The 22,352-nt window shown below is 41.5% G+C and overlaps 2 protein-coding genes across 4 annotated transcripts in view; one reads left to right on the top strand and one right to left on the bottom strand.

The window, feature by feature from the left end:
- Positions 1-2,205: 2,205 nt before the first annotated feature.
- On the top strand, positions 2,206-11,339 carry ZNHIT3 (zinc finger HIT-type containing 3). Of its 2 annotated transcripts, XM_075120749.1 has the most exons (6): positions 2,206-2,292; positions 5,608-5,702; positions 7,852-7,883; positions 8,001-8,093; positions 9,407-9,487; positions 10,065-11,339. In XM_075120749.1, the coding sequence occupies exons 1-6, from the start codon at positions 2,221-2,223 to the stop codon at positions 10,253-10,255; spliced, it is 564 nt and encodes a 187-aa protein (XP_074976850.1). In that variant the 5' UTR covers positions 2,206-2,220; the 3' UTR covers positions 10,256-11,339. The 2 variants fall into 2 exon arrangements, with proteins under 2 accessions (XP_074976850.1, XP_048680511.2); XM_048824554.2 differs by lacking the exons at positions 2,206-2,292; positions 5,608-5,702 and adding an exon at positions 7,004-7,182.
- MYO19 (myosin XIX) overlaps positions 10,671-22,352 on the bottom strand; it is a 30,624-nt gene continuing 18,942 nt past the window's right edge. For both annotated transcript variants that reach the window (XM_075120748.1, XM_048824519.2), the window contains 11 exons: positions 21,721-21,834; positions 21,071-21,247; positions 19,897-20,043; positions 19,211-19,318; positions 17,985-18,055; positions 16,727-16,833; positions 14,753-14,922; positions 13,840-13,969; positions 13,533-13,618; positions 12,692-13,000; positions 10,671-11,750 (listed from right to left, as the gene is read on the bottom strand). In XM_075120748.1, coding sequence (XP_074976849.1) covers positions 11,622-11,750; positions 12,692-13,000; positions 13,533-13,618; positions 13,840-13,969; positions 14,753-14,922; positions 16,727-16,833; positions 17,985-18,055; positions 19,211-19,318; positions 19,897-20,043; positions 21,071-21,247; positions 21,721-21,834 — 1,548 coding nt within the window. In that variant the 3' untranslated portion in view covers positions 10,671-11,621. The remainder of the gene's footprint in view (positions 11,751-12,691; positions 13,001-13,532; positions 13,619-13,839; positions 13,970-14,752; positions 14,923-16,726; positions 16,834-17,984; positions 18,056-19,210; positions 19,319-19,896; positions 20,044-21,070; positions 21,248-21,720; positions 21,835-22,352) is intronic.

Here is a 22,352-nt window from a genome sequence, read left to right on the forward strand (position 1 = left end):
AAAAGAGCAAACATTTTATAACTGGTATTAAACTTTGTTCATCTGCATCTAATTAAAAAGAGGGAGGGTTTCCCACCCCCCAAAAATTGGATACTTGAATAGTTTATTTTTTCATATTTCCTTACGTAGACTAGAAAATGGAAAACTAATTTTTCAACTCTGCCCCTTATTGTTCAAAATAAACTTTTGGGATAAATGTTTTGGGGGGATTTTTGGGATAGAAGTTTTGAGTGATCTGAGGTAGTCCTAAAGCACTACACGTATGGTTGTGAATACAGAAATCTGCACTTAGAAATCCTTGTTACACAAGCTCACCTTTTTGATCGAAAAGGCTACTTAAATGGACATTGTCTGGTGTGTGAAAATACAGTAATATGGATTCATAGTCACAAAACAAACACACACATCACATAAACGAAACAAAATCATCATTTGAAAATCAGCCCTTGAATTGCTGGTTTGGAGTTTTGAAAATGAAGCTGTTTATTTTTATACATTTCAAGGTGGTTTTTGTTTGTGCTTTGGGTGGTTCTGGTTTGTTTGTTTGTTTTGCTTTTAATTATTATTCTGAAACCTCTAAAGACTTAGGTGAAATTTTCCTTAAACATCATCAGCCTTTTATTCAGAGGGTCTGAAACAGCAAGTTTAGTTTACTATGATGGTAACATGCATCAGTTAAATTAACACATAGGTAAATTCAACATTTACGTACTGGCAATTTAGTGTTTTATGGATATTGGTAACAAAAGCCATCTTGACTGTGACGCTAAATATGGAAAATCTGGGAGGTGTTTTTATATTTTTTTAAGCAAGCATTTAAAAGCCATCCATTACTTTTAAGGAAGTGACAGTACCAGGTAAACAATAATGAATAATCATTAAAATAAATGATGTCCTATAGGTCAAGTAGGACAAATTCTCTTCTATTTCTTTTAAATATTACTGTATTCTTAATTGTATTTCAGAAGTTACAACATCTAAACAGCTGTTTCTCACTAATTATATTTCAACCTGAGTTGTAAATCAGGAGATTATAATCTGCCCTTTAGTGGGTTTTGTTTTTAAAGATAAAACTGGGGTGTGATATTTATTTTGCTTAGCTGCATTAACAGCCATGTTGACCTTGGCAAGCTGACATGTAGCAACCAGAATATTTCATTTACCATTTATCTATGCTGGTGATTGTAAAAGATATTGAAATTCTTTTAAAAGCAAGATAACAAACAGTTGGCCCCTAGCCAGAAAAAGAAAAGTTAATCTCAAACCTATCAATTCGCAAATAAAACTTTGTACTGCTACAGCCCCTTTTGTTCAGGCACAGTGCTGTTCCTACTAAAGTCAATAGCAAAACTCACATTGATTTAACTTGAAGTAAATGTGGGCTGGGATGTAGAAGATTGGGGTTCTCTTTCTGGCATTGTCACTGATGTGTGACTTTGAACCAGTCACTTCACTTATCTGTGCCTCTACTTCCCCTCTCATGCTGTGTCTATTTAGACTGTAAACTCTTCATGGCAGGAACTGTCTCCTGCTCTGGGTGTGTTCAGTGCCTCCCACAATGGGGCATTGATTTGGTTTAGGGTGTGTAAATATTGCATCAGTAATAACAGTAAGAAGCAGGAGAAGGTACAGTAATTAGGAATCCAGATTTGTTTATTTTTTCAAATTTAAAAAGCCTTCTGTCTAAGATACAGTCGATACTATGTACACCCAGAAATATATTAGATCATTGACCTTAAATAAGATCTTCCAACTCATCCATATAAATTCCTCCGCCCCACTTCATCATGTTATTCAGCCCCCTCCTCATCGCTGCCCCTGTAAAAGCCTGGTAACACAGAAGACCCTTACGGCATAGCCCAGGTTCATTGTATCCAGGCTTTGTTGGCTTTTATAGGGCAGAGTTAATATCTTAAGATCCATTCAGAAAGCTAGAGAGAGCACAGGTGTGAAATGTGTGTTCTGCTTGGAACACCACAAGAGGGCAGCTGCATTCCGCACTGTAAACTTGTGAGTAAGGGAAGCAGGATTTGCAAGTGGTCCTCTAGTTTCACAGGAACTGTAGATCCAGTGCTGAAAATAAGAAGTAAAATACTCTGGATAGTTACAATATGCTTATCACTGTGATACCTGAGTGTGTATTGCATTTTCCTCATCAGTGTGCTGATAAACCTACAATGCTGCCTGTCACTTCTGTTGATCATTTATGCTGCAAAACAAATGCAAATCATAAATCCAAAGGCACCGAAACTCAAACTGCCCTTTATCAGGCTGATGTTCGTGAGTGATCACGTGAGTATTGTGCTTGTGCTTTGTGCTACCCAGACTGTAAGATGAATTCTGGTAACTAACATTCATTAACATAAGAATGGCCATCCTGGGTCAGACCAAAGGTCCATCCAGCCCAGTATCCTGTCTGACAGTGGCCAATGCCAGGTGCCCCAGAGGGAGTGAACCTAACAGGTAATGATCAAGTGATCTCCTGCCATCCATCTCCACCCTCTGACAAACAGAGACTAGGGACACCATTCCTTACCCATCCTGGCTAATAGCCATTAATGGACGTGACCTCCAGGAATTTATCTAGTTCTCTTTTAAACCCTGTTATAGTCCTAGTCTTCACAACCTCCTCAGGCAAGGAGTTCCACAAGTTGACTCTGCGCTGTGTGAAGAAGAACTTCCTTTTATTTGTTTTAAACCTGCTGCCCATTAATTTCATTTGGTGGCCCCTAGTTCTTATATTATGGGAACAAGTAAATAACTTTTCCTTATTCACTTTCTCCACACTACTCATGATTTTATAGACCTCTATCATATCCCTCCTTCGTCTCCTCCTTTCCAAGCTGAAAAGTCCTAGCCTCTTTAATCTCTCCTCATATGGGACCCATTCCAAACCCCTAATCATTTTAAAAAAAGAAAAGGAGTACTTGTGGCACCTTAGAGACTAACAAATTTATTTGAGCATAAGCTTTCGTGAGCTACAGCTCACTTCATCGGATGCATTCAGTGGAAAATACAGTGGGGAGATGGGGAAATAGTTTTACTTTGTGTAATGACCCATCCACTCCCAGTCTCTATTCAAGCCTAAGTTAATTGTATCCAGTTTGCAAATATAATTCCAATTCAGCAGTCTCTAGTTGGAGTCTGTTTTTGAAGTCTTTTTGTTGTAATATTTTGACTTTTAGGTCTGTAATTGAGTGACCAGAGAGATTGAAGTGATCTCCGACTGGTGTACTCCCCCCCCCCCCCCCCCAATTCCTCAGACAGTCTTGTCAACTGCTGGAAATGGTCCACCTTGATTATCACTACAAAAGGTTTTCTCCCCCCCCCCATTAGCTCATCTTAAGTGATCACTCTCGTTACAGTGTGTATGATAACACCCATTGTTTCATGTTCTCTGTGTATATAAATCTCCCCACTGTATTTTCCACTGAATGCATCCGATGAAGTGAGCTGTAGCTCATGAAAGCTTATGCTCAAATAAATTTGTTAGTCTCTAAGGTGCACAAGTACTCCTTTTTCTTTTTGCGGATACAGACTAACACGGCTGCTACTCTGAAACTAATCATTTTAGTTGCCCTTCTCTGAACCTTTTCTTATGCCAGTATAACCATTCAGTTTAACCATTAACTCTGCAAAGAAGTAAATGTTTGCTTTCGATTATCTTGTGGCCATTTAGGGGGTCCCTTCTCCCTCTACTTGTTTTCAGATCAAACATGGACACTAGCTTTCAAGTCTAGCACTTCTGATCACCTTGCATGGAACTGAGACTTGTTGATCAACCGGCAGTAACCTGCAGGATGCTATTATCACTTGGAGAATGTATAATGTGCTCTACTGTGTCCATCCCTTTGCGGTGTCTTATAAAGGGATTCCTTCCAGAAATATGTCACTCCATGTAGCAGATTATTACCATAGCCACAGTACAGAGCCAGTGGTTCTCTCTTTTTCTTTTCAGAATCCCTATTTTTTCATGGAGAATTCATATTTTTTCCTACTCTGTCCCTCTCGTCTGGAAGAGTGCCTCTCCCTTTATCCATCTAAATTCCAGACTATTTCAGAATCTCATCTCAGCTAATGATGCCTCTAACCCTCTTCCAGGCCCATCCCTAGACCAACAAAATAGAGAGAGTGGGGGAGAGGGAGAAATGTATGAGTATTTTGTAAGAGGGTCCCTCTATTTCTCACAAGAAGCTTCTCCAGAGCAGGACTATGTGGAAAACAGCACTGTGAGCAACTCCCTCTTTAAAAGCGAGAGCAAAGCAACATGTATGGTAGTTTATCCAGGAAGGAGACATATGCTTTTGTTTGTGGATTGCTGTGAAAAAGAGAACAACTTTTAACCTTGTCTCCTTGTTGTAAACTACCATACAGCCTTAAATTCAATATACATATGAGAAGGAGACATACTATAACTATATAGTTAAAACTATAACTTCTTCTTTTAAGAGATGTGATGGTTTTGACATTTCTTTGAACACGTGTGCTGTCCTTGTATGTATTTTGGAGTTAAGGCTGCATGGGACTGTACAGAGCCAGGGGCATGAACAACGAGTTGTAGAAGGAGGATAGCAATGGGCAAGAGTTAACACATTTTATATGGGTATAGACAGAGCAATAGAAGCGTGGTTCTTAACTATATGTCTGCTAGTTTTTCAGTACTTGAAGAAGATGTTATTGAAGTGACAGTGTAACCTTAACTAACATTAAACGAACTAATGTTTTCTTTGTGTGAATACAATAGATATTTAATGTTCCAAAAAGTGATCCATAGTCTGAGGTTCATCAAATTCACATTGATTTGTCTGTCTGTCTGTCTAATTTTCAGGCTCCTAGTGAACAAAGCAGGTCATGCTGATGTAGATTGCTTGTAGGTAATGTTTCTAGGAAGAATAGAATAGAATGAGCCCATCGTCTCCCAGGTAAAAAGTGCCAAATATCTGTTGAAGTTGCATGAATTTACAGGGAGATTTTCAAAGGCACAAAAGGCAGCTTGAGCCAAACTCTCAATGAAAAGCTAATCAGAGTTGGTCACCTGACTCCTGTTTTATGCCTTTGAAAATCTCCCCCGTAGTTGACTTTGTAGAGCATTGAAAGGTTCGTTCCAGCAGGTGTCACTGTAGTCAACAAAAATATCCAGTCTGGATGCATCAAACTAAATTCAACCATCTAAAAGGGATGGGGGGAGGGGAGAGAAGAAGAGTGACTCAAAAAGGAGGAGAAAAAAATTCTTCTGGGGCAGCAGACCTGACCTTCTCTTTTATGTGGGCCTCTAGTGTAACTAAGTGTATGTCTACACAGCCTGTGAGAGTGAGGCTCAGAGCCCAGGTTGACACATTTAGGCTTCGCCTACAGTTCTAAAAACAGCTGTGTAGACATTGCAGCTCAGGCTAGATCTCGGGCTCTGAAGTCTGGGGTGTGATATCCTAGAAAAAACTAGAGAGAGCTTTTGAGTCTGTAAAGATACTGGCAGCTGTAAGCTAAGAAACTGCTCAGGTTGTTTTTGGTTCTTCCTATGTTTGTGAGGAGTGGGATTTTGTACATTCCTTGTATATAAACGAGATTGCACCAAAGAAAATACCAGATTCCATCAATTTCTCCTTCCAGCTGGAATATCCCCAGGGCCCTGAAATTGGGTTGAAAAGCTACAGCTGCATGCCCACCCTTTCTTTGCAAGTGGAAGCCACGCAAAGGTCTCAAAGGTAAGTAGAGTTATCATAAATTTAGCTAATGACAATAGAAACTCCAGCCAGGAGAAGAGGAAAAATGCTTTGTTAACTGGAAAGCAGCTCAATATTTAGAAGCAAAGTAAAATGAGTTAATGGGTTCTCAGATTCTTACACTATGTCCATCAGCACAGTATCCGAACTCATTGCAGGACTGAAAATAAAAGTGGTGAGGTGTCCTTCCTTGGTCCTGTGGGAGTGAAGTTATGGGCCCATCCCTGCGATAGTGCTGTCTCCTCAAGGCATGTGTGTCACCCTGGAATCTCTAGACAGGGTCATGGTTCTGGGGAGTGGCAGAGGCACGGATCTGGTGGGTGGAGGAGGGTTTTTTTTATGTACCTTGGAACCAGACCATTCTGAGCCTTGAAAATAAGGTGTAAGAATGAGGTTTTTAAAGGTATTTAGGCACCCAAAGATGCAGCTAGATGCCCTATTGCTGTTTTTAAAACACCTGTCTTAAAACTGGAAGCAAACAATTCTATGACTAATGGCGACAAAGGAGGAAAAAGGAGAGAGTTTTGTTTGTATTTTAATTTCTGGGACGTGCTCAGCCACTCCTGGGGCGAAGGCAATAGAAGTAGGTTGAAGAGATGGACGTAGGAGGGAGCCAGTCGAGGAAGTTGAGTACAAGGGTGAGATGCTTCAGTCACCTGAGGCTGTTCTTTCCAAATATGTAACACAGCACCCCTCCGCTCCCACGGTAAGGAAGGACAGGGTGGGGAGTAGTTCTCAGTTAAGGGCTGGGAGCCCTGGAACCATGAACATAAGAGAGGCCACAGGGGCTCAGACCCAAGGACCGTGGCCCATGCCAGGGCCCCCAGAGGGCGTGAACAGAACAGGTGTTCAGCCCGTGCTCCGTACGTGCACCCCTGGGTGCCAGGAGCCTGCACGTCCCTCGGGCCCAGTCTCTACGGTGCCCCAAGTCGTCCTCCTCTTTTTGCGAATACAGACTAACAGGGCTGCTCCTCTGAAACCAGACACGACCCCGTTCTCGCACCAGGGGCTGCTTCCGAAACATCTGAGTGCCTGTTAAGGGCGGCCAGCCCTGATGCTCTAGGTGCTAAGCGCCTGGCCCTGGGTCTTGTCTCCTTAATTCCTCTTCTCTTCCCGCCCCCCCCCCCCCCCCGCGCCCATCTTGTCTCCTGCTGTTGCTCGGGGTGTCCCCGTCGGCCAAGGCCCCCAGTCCAGCGGGCAGGGGCTGACCCAGAGCCTCCAGCCAGGGGCCTCTAGCCCCCCCCCCGCGCTGGGGGCGGCGCGCATCGGCGATGGATTAGTAGAGCCGGGTGGAGGCGATGGGCGCGCGGCTGAGCGGGGCTTGGGGCGGGGCCGGAGCGCGGGCGGCGGCTGGGAGCGGACGGAGCATGGAGCGGCAGGGCGGCGGCGGCGGCGGCGGCTGCTGCGTGTGCGCGGGGCGCGGCGCCCCCCGGTACCGCTGCCCGGGCTGCCGGGCCAGATAGTGAGTGCGGGGGGGGGGCCCCCCTCTCCCCGGTCACGGCCGGTTAAACAGCCCCCCTCCCCCCCCGGTAGGGGCACCCGGCTCCCAGGCACGGCAGGTTCCTCCCGTGCCCCCCCCCCGGCAGGGGCCTCCTGGCTCCCGGTCTGGGCCGCTCCCCCTCCCCCTCGCAGTAGTGGCCCGTGGCCCCTCAGCTGCGAAGGGACCCTCGTGCCGGCTGCCTGGCCGTTCCGCCCGGGACGGGTCCGCCCTCCGGGCAGCGGCCTGCGGCAGGGAAGGGGATCCTCGTTCTCCGCCCGCCGCCGGTTAGAGCTGGGCGCGGCAGTCCCCGGAGCCCCGCGATGGCTCTTTCCCCCTCGGGGGGGCAGGAGGGGAGAGAGGGGGGGGCAGGAGGGGAGGGGGGGGGCGCCCCCTCTGTCCTACAACAGCGAGACGCTTCGTTTCTGGTTCACAAGCGCTGCTGGGCCCAGCCCCCGAGCGGGGAGCGGGGAGCGGGGCTAACTCATTTCGCTGCTCCTCGGGGAGCCGCTGCTTATCCCCGAGGTTGCTTTCTCTGCAAGGAGCGTGGCTGCAGTTAGTCTCTGGTGGCGCACAGGCACCCGTTAACGGGTGTTTTATTAAAAAAAGAAATGGCTCTTTTTTTATACTCACTTACACTTTTCTTTGTTGTAGTTGTTCTGTCCCCTGCTACAAGAAGCATAAAGGTAAGAAGATGACTTTGGCTCAGCGTTGTACATTGTTCGAAACGAGTTTTTAAGATACTGCTAAGATCTGTGACCTTCCTACTGTGGAGAATTCATGTAACTTTGAATTTTTCATAGAACAGTGCAGACCCAAACAGGATCAGGTTGTAAAGACGCTGATTACAGACCCATCCTCACCTTTCAGAAGAGTTAAACCAGTGGAAAATGAAGGTATGTTTGCTTCCTTTATAAATGTACTAAAAGCATAAATTCTGGATATCGATTACCAAATGAGCCTTCTGTGGCTTCTTAGCAGAAATGGTCACACAAAAAGAACCAAAGAGATCATCTTTCATCTGCTTGGTTACTGCTAGTTTCTCATTGGAGAAAGAAAAATAGCCCAAAACCTAGGGACTAGGAAAAATTAACACACCAATTATGTACCCAGAAAAATAGAGGACAAATAGGTATTTGGTTACCATTTATTCAGTATTCAGGCAAAAAACATTTGTCTGCTAAAGGGAAAAAAAGTACAACTGTCCACTTATTTTATATTAACAGTGGATAGACATGCCTGATTTAATAAATGTCATCAAAAGTTTCACTCTCTCCAATAAAAGTACCAGAAACACCACATCCTGGATACGGTAAAGAGGCTTTCTCTGTAATATAGTTAGAGAGATCTAATGATTAGATTGCTATGTAATGTTTTTCTAAACAAAAGCTCATTGTGGTAATGATTATAATTTTGTCTGATATTTAAATGCAATGATTTGTAAACCTGTTAAAACTGCCTAAATACATTTAATCCCCCCATAGACAGGTTTTTTAATACATAAAATTAAAGCACATTATTATAAAGGCTGTAATTTGAAACAGTCTTATAATTGTTCCTACTTTTTGCTGAATACTTGCCTGTTTTAGCAAATGCCTGCTATTGTTTATGTAAGGGAGGGAAAGTTTTTCTATAACTGTAGAATGTAGCCTGTTTGGTTGGAATAGTACTGCTTCCTAATAGAATTGTTCCTTTAGCTGGTTAGAATATGCTTAGAACCCAGAATCCTTCTACTAAATAGCTATCTTTTGTAAAGTACCTTGTAACAAGCTAATGGGCTCTATAGCTAACACGTGAGTTTAATCGGAACACCTGCTTTTTTATTTTAAATTAAATATGTAGCTAAGACTAAACTTGAATGGGTAGTTGTCCAGATTTTCAAATGAGTCCTCTACATTTATACCAAAAGCAGAAGGGCCAAGTCCTTTTTCTTTAGAAAGTGCCATGTGAGAGAATACCTATTCAGTGTTTCAGGTATTACAACTGTGTAAGGTCTTGTCTAGAGACCTCTACGTTGAATGGTACTCAGAAGGTTACAGGAAAGTGGGATGAAGGAGTCTAGGTATTTCACAGCTGAGGTTTACCCCAATGCCAGTGGGTGATGCAAAGCATCTGAGTTCTAAATGAGGGATAGTAGATAGGAGTCACAGCAACAAGATGAACATTTCTTTCTATTTTATCAGTTAAACCACATTTCTGTTTGTCTTAGGAAGCCATTGGTCTGTAGATGATATCCTGACAGAAGATGATGAGGTGGACAGAGTTCCATTGCAGAAACTCAAACTCTTAGGTAATCTTTAAAATTAATGTGTGATGTCTACTGTAAGACCTGACACCAGTTCTGCTTCAGTCAACACCTAAGAATTCTATTAAAAGCTAAGTTGAGAAATTCAGTGCTCGGTCTTTAGTTCTTCATGGGAATCTTTATTATACCATTAGTAAGGTGTGTGTTAGTTTTTGTACAAAAACTAAGAGTAATTTCCAAATAAACTGAATTGGGAGTACCATAGCACATACACAAGGACAAATAAGCAACACATTCTTTGACTGTACTGCTGGACTTATTCTCCAATTGCAGGAAATTAGGTATTTACAAAAGTAGCATCTGCTGAAGCTTTGGGGGGTGAGTTTAAGTCCTCTTAGACAACAGATAATGGGAAAGGTTGGGCTTGGGTTTTTCCTCTTAAATATGTGTGTAAGTTTCCCTCCTACATATTAAGTTTTTCTGGTTTCCTCAAGCAGATGCAGCATTAGGTTGATTTTAAAAAACAAAAAACACACTTTCAAACCCATGATTAATCCCCTGCATGTTTTAATTTCAATGTGGCACTCTTCCTCCTTTAATTAAGTTTCTATTTTTAAAATAGGGGAGTCTAAAGAACTGAGAAGCTTACTACTCAACCCCCATCTGCAGCAACTTCTGTTAACTGTAGATCAAGCCAAAGAAAAAGATTCCCTCATGAAAATATATATGCAAGAGCCATTATTTGTGGAGTTTGCAGACTGCTGCTTGAGGGTTGTTGAACCTCCAGAGAAAGAGAATTGGCTTTTGGAGTGAGACTCTTCAGGAACAGAACTAATCATGAATTTTTCTAAACCTGGAAGAAATGTTTTATTACCATGTGCTTTGCTGAAACAGCCTCAGATGGTTCTCTCTCTCTCCCCCCCTACCCAGTAAAACATATTTAACTCCTGGATGTCTGCACTCTAATTCTCACCTCCAGCGTTGTCATAGGGTAAGCTATGTCACAGGTGGCTGAAGAGAGGAGGAATATGTATGCATCTACTAGGTGTAATTGAAGGTTAGTGTTTTAGTGCTGTGACTTACTTTCTCTTAGTACAGGTTCCATTGCCAACAGTAGCTGTGCTAGGCATTGCTGCTGTCAGGTGTGTAAGGAAGGAGAAAGGTTAGATTAAGTCCCCTAGTGTTTAAAACTTTATCCTTCAAGCATTTGACAAACCTTGCTGAGAAATTAGAGTCCAGAGAGCTGCACAAGATATTTATTAAAATGCTAGGTAGGGAAGATTAACAAACAAAACATACATTTCCCTGCTTCAGGTCAAGCAAGAGGAAAAGAGCCCTTTTGAGCTCTCTCTTGCTCTAAAGGTTCCCATGCTAAGAAACACTTCTGCCCCTCCACAATCTGACCCTAATCCTGGGGATGGGTGCAACAGTGAGGAGCTCTGGACCTTAGCAGCATCAAGAGGGTGAAACTTCTTGTATACTTTTATCTGAGTTTGGAGCAATACAATTTAACTGCTTAAAAGCAGCATGTTAATTTTTCTTCAGCTGGTCAGATACATTGAGCCCAGTCTTATGATCCCACTTTTCCTGAGACAGTTGTGTCCAGCACTAAGCTCCACCAATTCTTGTATTTTATTCATAAGCATTAGCAACCTGTTGAATTTTAGTGCTCTTCGAGGTAAATGGCTGTATGTTTGCCTCCGGGGGGGGGGAAGAGAAGAGATTGGGGGGATGATCCCTAGTAGTGTTCAGATTTCTTGAAAAACTCACTGTTGACCTCTTACTTTTCCCTATGCAGTGGAGGGCTGGAAGGATATTTTACATCAGATCATAGAGCTATTTGTTCAATTATTTCCCCAAAAATAATTTAGTTCTATTAAAGGTTGTTGTGATTGTTTGTCCTACTGTAGTGTTTTCTTGGTATTAATACTTCCTCTATTACCTGTAGGAGAAAGTAAGAAATCTGTGCTAATGGCCAATATATCTGTAATACTTACATATGTGACTGGGGTGGGGGGAGGAATCAAGGTTCCAGGGTAGCAGCTGATATTTTTAAAATTGATTTGTCTCATACAGGAATATTGTAGATAGATTAAAACATTTAGAAGCAGCAGCTTGAAAGAAGTCCTTCCTTGAAGGAGAAAGTGCAATAAATATTTATGGTGGCCAAAAGTTCATATTATGTAGTGAGCAGTTTTCCCCTATCTAGTAAGATTTGGTTGAATCCAGCGATCATACAGGCTTGGTCATGTGGACTGATGTTTGCGTGAGGCAGAGGAGACTTCTTGCAGTGAAACTTGACAGAGCCCTAGGAAGAAAAATAATTAGTTTTTAATTGCAGGGGAGGGGGAAGAAATCAGCCACACACTGGGCTCAGTTTGCTACCAGTCACCAACCCACTGACGTTAGACTACCTGCAGAGCGAATAAATACAACTCCCTGTACGTAGGGGTGGGGAAATCTGGCCCTCAGACTTCAGGGAAGTTACAGCAGAGAAGAACTTGTACAATAAGCCCTTCAAACCAGCAGGGGCTACAGTACTACATTTTTAAATAGGAGATTTTGGTTTTGAATGCTAACTTGCATGCAACCAGTGGTTGGAATTTAGGTCCCCCGTGTGCTGAGCACATTTATCACCTTACACAAATGTTCCTTCATGCTTAGCGTCCTATGATGGCGTCTGAGTTCATTTCATGCTGAGAAACAGGACTAAAAAATGCTAGGCCTTTAAGTAAAGAGCAGTTTATGGAGAAGCAAGTGTGGGGTTGTGACTTGACCTGTTGGGGGTAGTTTTACCTAACTGAATCTTTCCCCAATTTGCTCTCTTCTGGAAACAAAGAGAAGTGGGAGAGGAGATAGAATTCAGAGGAGGGCAACACTGAACTAGGAAAGCCCTGGTGTCGCAGATTTTTTATAGGCCCATACTTAGCACTTCTGCAAGCATTTTCGTCTCAAAAATGCTTCCAGCACTATATTAACCTTCAGCGTCCTGATGGAGTGCACAAGTTATGAAACTGCACAGATAATTATAAGTTAAATGACATGCCTAAGGTCATAGGAAGTCTGGCTGAGCTAGGAAGTCTCGCTCAGCCTTGGACATTCGTGGGGCGAGGCTGTGTCTTACAAGCACAAAAGGCTCAAGTTTGGACAGTAAATCTCACTAACTATGCCGTTACGTAATAACCAGAGTTTGTTGCATGTCAGGTCATACTGCTGACTTTGAAGTGTTCTCAGTGTTAGGTATGTTACCTGTGGGAGTGCTCTAATGGAGGTGATGCCACAGCCGAACAGATTGCTCTCCACTTTGTAACCGTTGTTCCGATGAAGTATTTTCAAGCATGCCAGAAGGGACAGGTCTCTTCGAAAGCCAACCACTGTAACAGGTGCAGTAGATAGAACTAGTCCAAGAGGCCAGAACTGGATTATTGCACTTAGAGGCCAAGTCTTTTCCAGTGGACTAGGTGACCGGTCTAAGGAAACGGTAGCACCAGGAACAGGGGAATGGAATTTTTCTTCAGCGTAATCCAGCTCCTCTGCTGCTAGCGCATCCATTCTTGCCTTAGGGAAGAGAGACAAAACAATATTCCTGAGAGACTGAAAGGAGCAGAGGTAGCTAGTTCAGAAGTAGCCCCCTATGCCCTTAAGTTATTAGAATCTTCCAAAAACAACATGGGCAATTTAACCACTAGGACAACATTCTGCAGAATTAAAAGAGTCTAGGTGGCTGGTTAAAACACTAACTCTCCATTAAATGAAGCTGAAGAGCAACTGAGGAGTTGATCCCGCTGCCCTCAAAGGGGACTAACTGCAGGATTGAATTCTGAATTCTTGCCTTTCCCCCATCCTTCAGCTTGAGAAAACTAACTCTGGTCCCAGGAGAGGAGACTACAGAGATTGGTTTTCTCCTTTCCCATTAAGAGACACAGAGGAGGCATATTTATAGTAATGGGAAGGAAGGAATAAAACAGCAAGTCACAGCACTGTACTTTTAAGTTGTCTTATGACTACCTGAAGGAGGAGAATATTTTTAAACACGTAAAAAGAAGCAGGCAACCAGACACTGACTCAATGCAGTTCGTATGGTACTTACTTTCCATTTCCTCCAGGCACGCTTTATAACAGTAGCAGCCCGGCGCATTCCTTGAAAATGTTTCTTTGCTAACCAGGAGCGAATAGCTGAAGATTTAATCAGAAGAGTCAAGAATAAAGGAACTGGTGTATAGAGGATCTCAAAGCCTTTACCTGTAACAAAGCCAGTTGTATACATTTCCTAATTGTAAACTTTGTGCCAATGTTCAGTTATGGCACCCAGACCCTGGCACTTTGAATATTATTTAACCCATCTGGAAAAATTACCTTTGGACATCACAACCACACCTGTATCGGCTTTCACCTACCAGCTTGGATGATGGTAGCAGACCATCTCTGCTTTGATAGCTTCCTCTGCTTAAATCTTCTCCAGCAACACTGAATGCAAAATGCTTTCTCAGATAGTACTGCTGCTCTTCTAGCTTCAAGCTGTTCTAGCTGTGGCAAGGAAAAAATCTTGCCATTAGTAGACTGCATATTCATTCAGTCATTTAGGGAAAAGCTGTGATTGGCCTCTCATTTTTCATTAATTTAGAAGATGGATCCTTTGGTATTTTGCATGAACACATTTCAGAAAACTATTAAACAGTGGTGGGTTAATGTCTCCATGGAGACATGAAAATATTTCAGTTTCTAGAACTGTAGATCATGTTTTTAAAAGCCAAAGAAAAGACATACTAATTAGATAGTCTGCTATTCCTAAAGTGAGAGGGAAGAGACCTAGGGGTGGGAAAGTGCCTAGAAGAAAGAGACTTTCTATCAAAGCCAATGCAAGAAGCTTGTTTAAAGTGGTCTGCTTCATTAGCCTAGGCCCAGTTCAGCAAAGCATGTAGCTATAAGTTCAGCAACATGTTAAGCAAGTGGTGAACAGGAGATTTGACACATAGGAGAGGAATGAAATTTATCAGCCTGAAACTGAATATAGTCTTCAGTGCACCTGTGACGAGCAATAGCAAATGAGTGGGCATGGAAACAGGTACAGTCTGGGTGAATACCTCATGTCCCTGACACAATGGAGATGGGGTTTTTAAAAGACTAAATGCCTACTCCCATTGGAGCGTTCTCACCACATACCAAAGTGTAAAAGTTTTTTTTTTTTTTTAAATAACGTGGTTCCACTGAAGTCAACAGTTTTGTCATTGTCTATAATGGAACTGGGCTTTGATTTGTATTGCAGAAGCACACCCTTGTTCTTCCAGGAGGTGAATGTAACGTGCTTACCATGAAATTGGTCATAAAGATTTTGGTTTTTCCGCAGTACATCGAAGAGTTGTTTGATTTGGTCTCTGTTTGCTTCAGGGACACTGCACTTTGTCCCACGGTCACTTTCTGAAGAATATCATGGATGACAAAGCGTAATGCTTCATCATCATCTGCTGTTGGAGTCAAACCTGCAAAATACAAGATGTTGAAGGGAGGGAAAGTCAAGCATCTAATTAAAAAGACTGGAAAATTGTCTCAATATATGTGAAAGGGCAGAATTACTGCAATGGTTAAAACCACCTACGTAGAAACTGATCAGAAACAGTCAGACTTGATTTGAACAGATAAACAGATCCTATGCAATCTAGAAAACAAAACTGAGAACAGGAGCAAGCGGCAACGGATTTAGACCTTCAGTGACAATGTTCTGCAAAAAAGCAAAAGCACTGAGCAGGACTTCACCACAGTGCTTTAGATTGTAGTTTTAAAAGGGAAACATTTGAGGTACCTAAATAGGAGATGATTCTGTCAATGAATGAGGGATTATTCTGGCCACTTTTGAGATAGGATGGACACAGTTCTAGTCACGTTATTAGGAAATTGCCAAAAAATAAAGAAGGGACAGCAGAGTGAGCACGAGAATGAGGGAAATTGGTTGAGAAAAGGTTTCACATGTTAATTTTTCTTTTGGAAGAAGGAAGACTGGAGGATAGACAATTCAGGCTAGAACTACTACATAGCTCTTCCCGAGTATAAAATAGTACTGCCTGGTGATTCTGAATGTCAAATATAGGAAGCTGGAAATCCCTGCATCTTTCCACCCCTAACAATGCATGCGTTTCTGCTTGTTCGTTGCAAAACTTATTTCTCTTTAGGAAATGGAAGAGTTGGAGTAAGCAGTACATTTAGGCTGAATGCTGAAGTTTTGCTTTTCTTGCCAACAGAACACCTGGGGATGAGCAGTGCTTCCATTGACCACCACTGGGAACCAACAGCCGTATTGCTTATTCAACAGGAAATAGTTTCCTCCTCTTCATCCTCAACCTGTTACCTACTACAATAAACAGGGAAAGTAGCTAGTCAGGAGAAGGCATTTCCCAGGCCAGTGTCCAGTAAATTTGTAATGGCGAGCCACAGACAAAATATTTATCTGCTTATACTTTACTGCATATAACTAACCAAAGCTAAGCAATTGTTATTTTCCCAGATACAAGGAGACTGAGCGAGTTAGAACCTCTTGCACCAATGACCAATGTTTCCTAGCTTACCGGGCTTCCTTTTTTATGTTAAAAGTTAGATGTACAAACTTAATTAGATTAAGGTTAAAAAATGGATTAATATGGTGCACGTTGCAGATACTTTCCATGCCAAATTTAACAATGAATGAGCTGGTACGTCTCCTAATAGCCCCTCTTTCAGGAATTCACAGCATATGTATTACCTTCTGAATAGGATTACTTTTTACAGTGCATCCTCAATTGTTGCTCTGAAATACAGACTCGCACAGAGAAGTTTGCGAAAGGTAGAAGAAGCAGTATAATAGCAGCAGCAGAATCCAGTAAAGCTAGAGGCCAATTGTATATTTGGCAACAGATACATGAAACAGAGAAAGGACCGTAAGCAAACAAAAAGAAACACTAAAATTCTTCAGTTTACTTATCTAATGCAAAAAACATAAAAATATTCACAAAAGAAAAAACAGGATCATTTGAAAAATCGTATTCTACTCCAGATGAGAATACAGCCATCTGCACAAAGATGGAGGGTTTAGCATGGAAGTAATTTTAGTTAAACAGTTTTAAAAACCTGCCTTAAATGCCAGATTGTATGGAAATTAAATTAATGACTAGAATGTAAAAATACTATGAAAGCTCAAAAATGAGGTACTTCCCCAAAACTGAACATGTGATAATACAGTAGCTGTATTTGATTTATGCAATATCAAGAAATTCTGTATACTACAGTGAGCTGAGTGAAATGAATAAAACCTACCTCTTTTCTTCTTAGCGGGAGAGAAACCATTTTCATCTGGCATTGTATTGGATGTATGTGATTTTCCCAGCACTTTATAACGCTCAGTAAAACTTTGGAAGGAGACCCTGACAGCCAAAATGAAAATCAATCCTACATGAGTACCATTTACAGTATGGCTCAAATGCTTAAAAATTATCTTTTAATGAAAAAAAAACTAATTTTTGGTGTGGATTATTAAAGGAAAGGATGAGCAAGGTTCCATTGCACACAGGTATAGACTTAGTTTTTGTTTAGGGAATTCTACACTGCAACAGCAGATATTCCATGCCCTGGTTTAACAGGATTATTCCATTTTTAGTTGGTTAAACTCAGAGTTTTACTACTGGAGGCAAGCTAGCTATCACTGCCCAGAGAGATCACTGTGACTTACTGCATCAAAGCTATTCTGCTGTGTTAAGTCTTGGCTCTTAAATACAGGACAACCCTGCAAAAGAATTGCTCAGATGGCTTTAAAAACCCACTGTTTCTATGAGAAAAATCCAGAGACAGCACTCATGATAGCTGGTTTTCAAAAATCTCCACCAAAAGCTAATGGATTTAGACATTAGCTAACTAAAAATTAGTGGGAATTGTGTTGCTAAATCCCCGGTTGGTTCTCCAAATCTCAGTCTCAGAATACAAAATTCCTTACTAAGAACAGAATAATTAAGTGACTTGTCTGTGCCACTGGCAGATTTCAAAATTGTCATGTACAAAGGCTGACCTGATCTAGTGGCAGCATAATGAACTGTTACACTGATGTGGGGGTGGAGAAATGGACATAGGTGACAAATCTTATACCCATATTTCTTAAGCCAACAGGTCATAGGGCTGTTGCCTTTCAGCATGGAGATTTTAAAAAGGAAGGTGGGGAATTTAGGCCTCTTCTGTTTAAATAAGCGGAATATGCATCTAAAATTCTCTACACTGTTGTGAAATTCTTCACCAAGGTGCATTTGTCTAAATAAGCCATACAGCAGAATATGTAGGTTTCCTGCCAATTTACATTTGGCTAATCAGGTAAGAGCTTATCTGCCCACTCAATCTCTATGATAACAAGTACTCAACAATTACGTTGTAATATAAATATGTAGAGAGGGATGAAATTGTCCCTGGTCAAACTCTGTGGAAGCCAGCGGAGTTACACTAGACAAATCTGTCTTATGAAGACTAAGCAGCTATATTCTGAAGATAAAGTAAAGTAAACACGAGAAACTTAAAATTCATTAGGACTTACCTAATAGGAAATCCAGCTGCACTGATGCCGATAGTTTCTACTATGCCACATGCCTCAAGCTGACTGAGAACCTATAGCATGAATGTAAACACTTTCATTCTGTTTAGGTATTGTTTACCAGGGTTTCTATCAGTGCAAACTACCTTTGATAACCTACAAGTTTTTCAAAAGACTTGAACCTTTCTATTCAAAAAGTTTCCAAGAGCAATTAACATTCACCTGTTCAATCTCTCAAATCTGTTGATTCTTTGAAAGACGGCAAAGTTATGGAGCTCATCTCCCACTTACTGCAGTGGGAGTTTAGCTTAAGTACTGTAGCGTGAGTGTGTTAAAACAAATGATACATTACATTTAACTCTGAGCAGAGAGTTAGACAGGACTGTCCTATCCCAGACAGTTTGCCAGAAGTCTTGAAACTTAATTTCGTTAGGTGTCCGATTTCCACCCCCTCACACATTCAGCTCATTCACTAGTGGCAGAAGTTCCTTTACTTTGTGAAGTAGGTTGTTTTGCTCCAACCCCAAGCTAAACTTTTACCTGCAATTTGTACTGAGGATTTGCCACCTATGTGCCTCACCACAAGTGGCAGGAAACTTATCCTGAATTTTCAAACCAGATTCTTGTTTTTAATGTCAATAAAGGACCATCAAGATAGATCCTTTGTAGATATAAGCATCAGCATAGCTCCATTCAACAGAGCTTTTGATTTAACACCAGCTGAGACTCTCCAAGTTTAGCTACAATTGCTCAGCTCCCAAAGAACCTCCCACTCAGCATGCATTTCAGCTGTTCTCATCTGAGTTGGCAGACCTCCTTGTATAGAAACTAGGAGTAGGCACAGCTTGAAGGTGTGTATTCTAAAATAGACTGTGCCATTAAGATGTGTCTTGACTCAGAGCTAGGTTGAGTGCGCTCCAAGCCCCCCAAACCACTAAATCCAAACTTGTACTGAACAGCATCATCTAAGAGAAACTGAGGTTTCACATACACAGTATTTATCAATGAAGCTGCAGTGAAGAGATCCTCACTGAAGATTCACCCTAGTTTGGAGAAGTTTAAGTATCATCTATGATACCTCTGGTAAGTTCCTTTGTCTCAAATGAAACTTTCAAGTTATTTGCTAAGAAAAGTGCTTTACAATCCATATCATACAGGGCCTGATGCAAAGCTCAGTATGAAACCAATGGAAAGACATGGACTCTGAGGAAAATTCTTTGTAGAGTTACCTCCTCTTTTTCAAAGGTCATTGCCTTGCAATCAGCATTAGGCTTGATGCATCTGATGTAATGAGGTGTAGTGCTATGCAAGATCCGCATCAGACGTTCAAGTGAACCCTATAGAAACAAACATAGCAATTATTAATGACCATGCCATATTGAGGCCCTTTTGTTTTTCCAGAGTAGTTTGGCTAATCAATAATTATGTTTTTAAAAAATCTTGATGTTTATTCATGGCAGTGTTCACAGGCCCACAAGACCAGAACTGCTTAATTTCAGCATAATAAGCACAGCTGGTTTGTTTTTTTTTAGGACAGCTAGAACAAATGATCAGTATTCCTTTAAAGATAGCTTCTGGCACTTTTTTATTTTGGGGGTAATTCAATGTTCGTACGTGGATTGATTGCTCTATGCCTGGGGTTGTAGCAAGTCCGGAGACAGAGGTATCGGTTTGACACACAGCCACAAGATGGGTTAAAAAGCACAAAGGAAGTACAACAGACTCCAACTTCTACTTGTTTAAATACAGAGGCTCTCTACTCAACAGTGGAGTTTTATACCAGTGTATCAAAACATTATTTGGCACAGAGTCAGGAAATAAATGGAAGGATTTTACCATAAGTTACTTGAAGACAGCAGCAGAAATCAGGCAGAAGGATATAGTATGTAAGTAGCATCACTCAAACAAAACAAACCTTGAACTTGGAGACCACTGTAACTGCTGCTGCTCTGTTCTGGGTTTTGGTATCATTTTGGCTCTTTTCTGTCATGGGAAAGAACTTCTGAAGCAAGCAGTCTTGGGAATTCTTCAGAAGCTGGAGTAACTCCAGTGGAACTGGGTCCTATATCAGCAAATACACGTCACTAGAATTTGGTGGAGTTACTTGGATACATAAGGCACCCTTAAAGATGTAACTAAATAGTCATCACATTTGACGTCAATAAGGTTAGTAAATAGGCTGTATCAGAATTTTATTACTCAACAAAAGCAATGGTTTAGACACCATTTCAGATCTGACCCCATGTATTGAATATGAATTCACAAATACAGGAAAATGCTGAGAGTTAGACCATATTTACTAAAAATGGTGTCTGTTACTAGCATTTTCTTATGGAGGGATGGCACAGTGAGAAGACTAAAGCACTCATGGAGTTTAGTTTAAGTTAAGCTGCCCTAGGGCTAGTTAACTAATCATCAGGCAGTCCTCATAATGGACATTAAAACACTTTCCTATGCTGAATAAGAGATGATATTCACTGCATCACAATACCATTTTTTAAAAGTTCCTTGCAAAAAAGGTGACTTGCCGTATCAGAAATGACATAATATAAAATAGATTCTAGTGTTCACAGATTACCTCATTAACTTCCTGGTAGGCATGGTGCAGAAAGACGCTAAGTTTTAAGTTTCCATGTGATATTAGTAAACGGCCAAAGGTAAGTCCATGCTGCTGTTTCCCTGATCATGTGGAAGTTTAAAATCTGAATTTAATATTCATAATTAAATGCACAATGACAGTTCTGGAAGCTGATGTCCGCTAGTCACAATATGCAACAGTAGTGCAAACGCCTCTACGCTGCCCCAGCAATATGACCAAACCCTGGAGAGAACATCTTTAGGGGCGAGAGGTCATGGAGTCTGCATGGCTCCCTTAATCCTTGGGCCTCTGAGCCTGCTACCAAAGGTGCTACCTGTCCTGGTGATTGTTCACTAGGAACTGGACTGAGATGATCAACCCCTTTCACATGGCCAAAACAGTCATCTACTAGTAGTGGATGCATGCACCATGTTAAACAGCAGTTAAACACTATTTTAAGGCTAGCTTCTTTCATGAGCCATGTGCTTATTTTTATTTTTAAAATACATACCCTGTTTTTCTCCACCATACCTTCCACTTGGTAACAGACTTTGCCAGCATAATGGGAAACAACAAAGTTTGGCTTCTTACTAAACTTGTCCCGGCTTATGCACCCGTTATGAGACAAAGCGTTCTCAATTCGGGTTTGGAACTGGCCGACATTAGAGGACCTGTTCAGACGACACTCCTGTGTAATGAAAACAAAAGGTAGAATTGCAGCATGTCCTATTTGATATAGGCAAACTTTACCTGCGCAACAAATAAAATCTTTCAGGCATTAGTATACTTAGACAAGTAAAATGCCTTAAGGTCGATGTTGCATTTGGTATTCCAAGTCCTTTAATGTTAAAGTACTTTAAAAAAAAGTGACCCAGTCATTGGGGTTCTATGTTTGACATCAATGGAGTGCCTGGGATACCCTGCAAAACTGGGGGAGGGATGTGGGGAAAAGAAGCTCCCGTATCGTATTATGGGAACAGTTGGCTCTTTCGCCTTTAAGTGAATCTACTATGAAGCTCACTGCTGGCAGGTTTCGTGCTAAATAGAATGTACACACTGTATACCTGCTATCAGACTTGTTTTCTTTGGTCATTTTCGGAGACAGTTGAGGAAAGGAAGAAAAGCAGGCGAGACAGTATTATCAGTTCAGCTCAAACTTACCTCATTCAGCAAAGAAAAGATGCTGACAGGGTTTCCTTCTATCAGATCTAGACAGCTCTGGTTATCCTGATAGTTTATGAAAGACCACTCTAGACCTTCTGCTGCATATTCTTCCTAATACAAGAGAAATGGGGAGAATGTTCTCCTCAGGGCCCCAGTATTTCACAGTATACTTGGTGAAGTATTTCACATAGGGCTTTTGTCACTCGACATACAGTTGTTTCATGTTGGCTTTTTAAAGAACAAGTCAGTTCATACCCTTAAACATCATTTTCTGAACTACAAATGTTTGGAAGTCTTTTCTCACATAAGAGCTCTAAAATCTTTGCCTAATACCTAGTACCAGAACCCCACAGGGCCATCTGTAGGGGATAGGTGGGAATTGTGCAGCTTTTCATAAAACTGCAGAGATGCTTTACAGAGCAAATCACACAAGGTTAAAGCCAAGTTGTGACTCAGATGCCCCTTCAGGGTTTCCCTTAAAGGGAAAGAGTGTCCCACATGGTCACCTTTAGGGCAGAATTAAGCCCTAAGCAAGAGCTCACACACCCACCCACTAACAGTTCTGTGTTTGAAAACTAAATTAGATCCAAAAGGAAAAGGATTGTATTGCAGTTAAAAATCAATGTAAT

This window comes from Caretta caretta, chromosome 17 (genome assembly GCF_965140235.1).
Source record: "Caretta caretta isolate rCarCar2 chromosome 17, rCarCar1.hap1, whole genome shotgun sequence".
Classification (NCBI taxonomy): domain Eukaryota; kingdom Metazoa; phylum Chordata; order Testudines; family Cheloniidae; genus Caretta; species Caretta caretta.

Bases quoted from the DNA above. Each gene is read 5' to 3' on its own strand.
- ZNHIT3 (XM_075120749.1), top strand. From the start codon at position 2,221: ATGCAAATCATAAATCCAAAGGCACCGAAACTCAAACTGCCCTTTATC. The intron at 2,293-5,607 runs GTGAGTATTGTG...TTCTCCTTCCAG, and splicing joins TGATGTTCGTGAGTGATCAC to CTGGAATATCCCCAGGGCCC. The intron at 9,488-10,064 runs GTAATCTTTAAA...TTTTTAAAATAG, and splicing joins GCAGAAACTCAAACTCTTAG to GGGAGTCTAAAGAACTGAGA.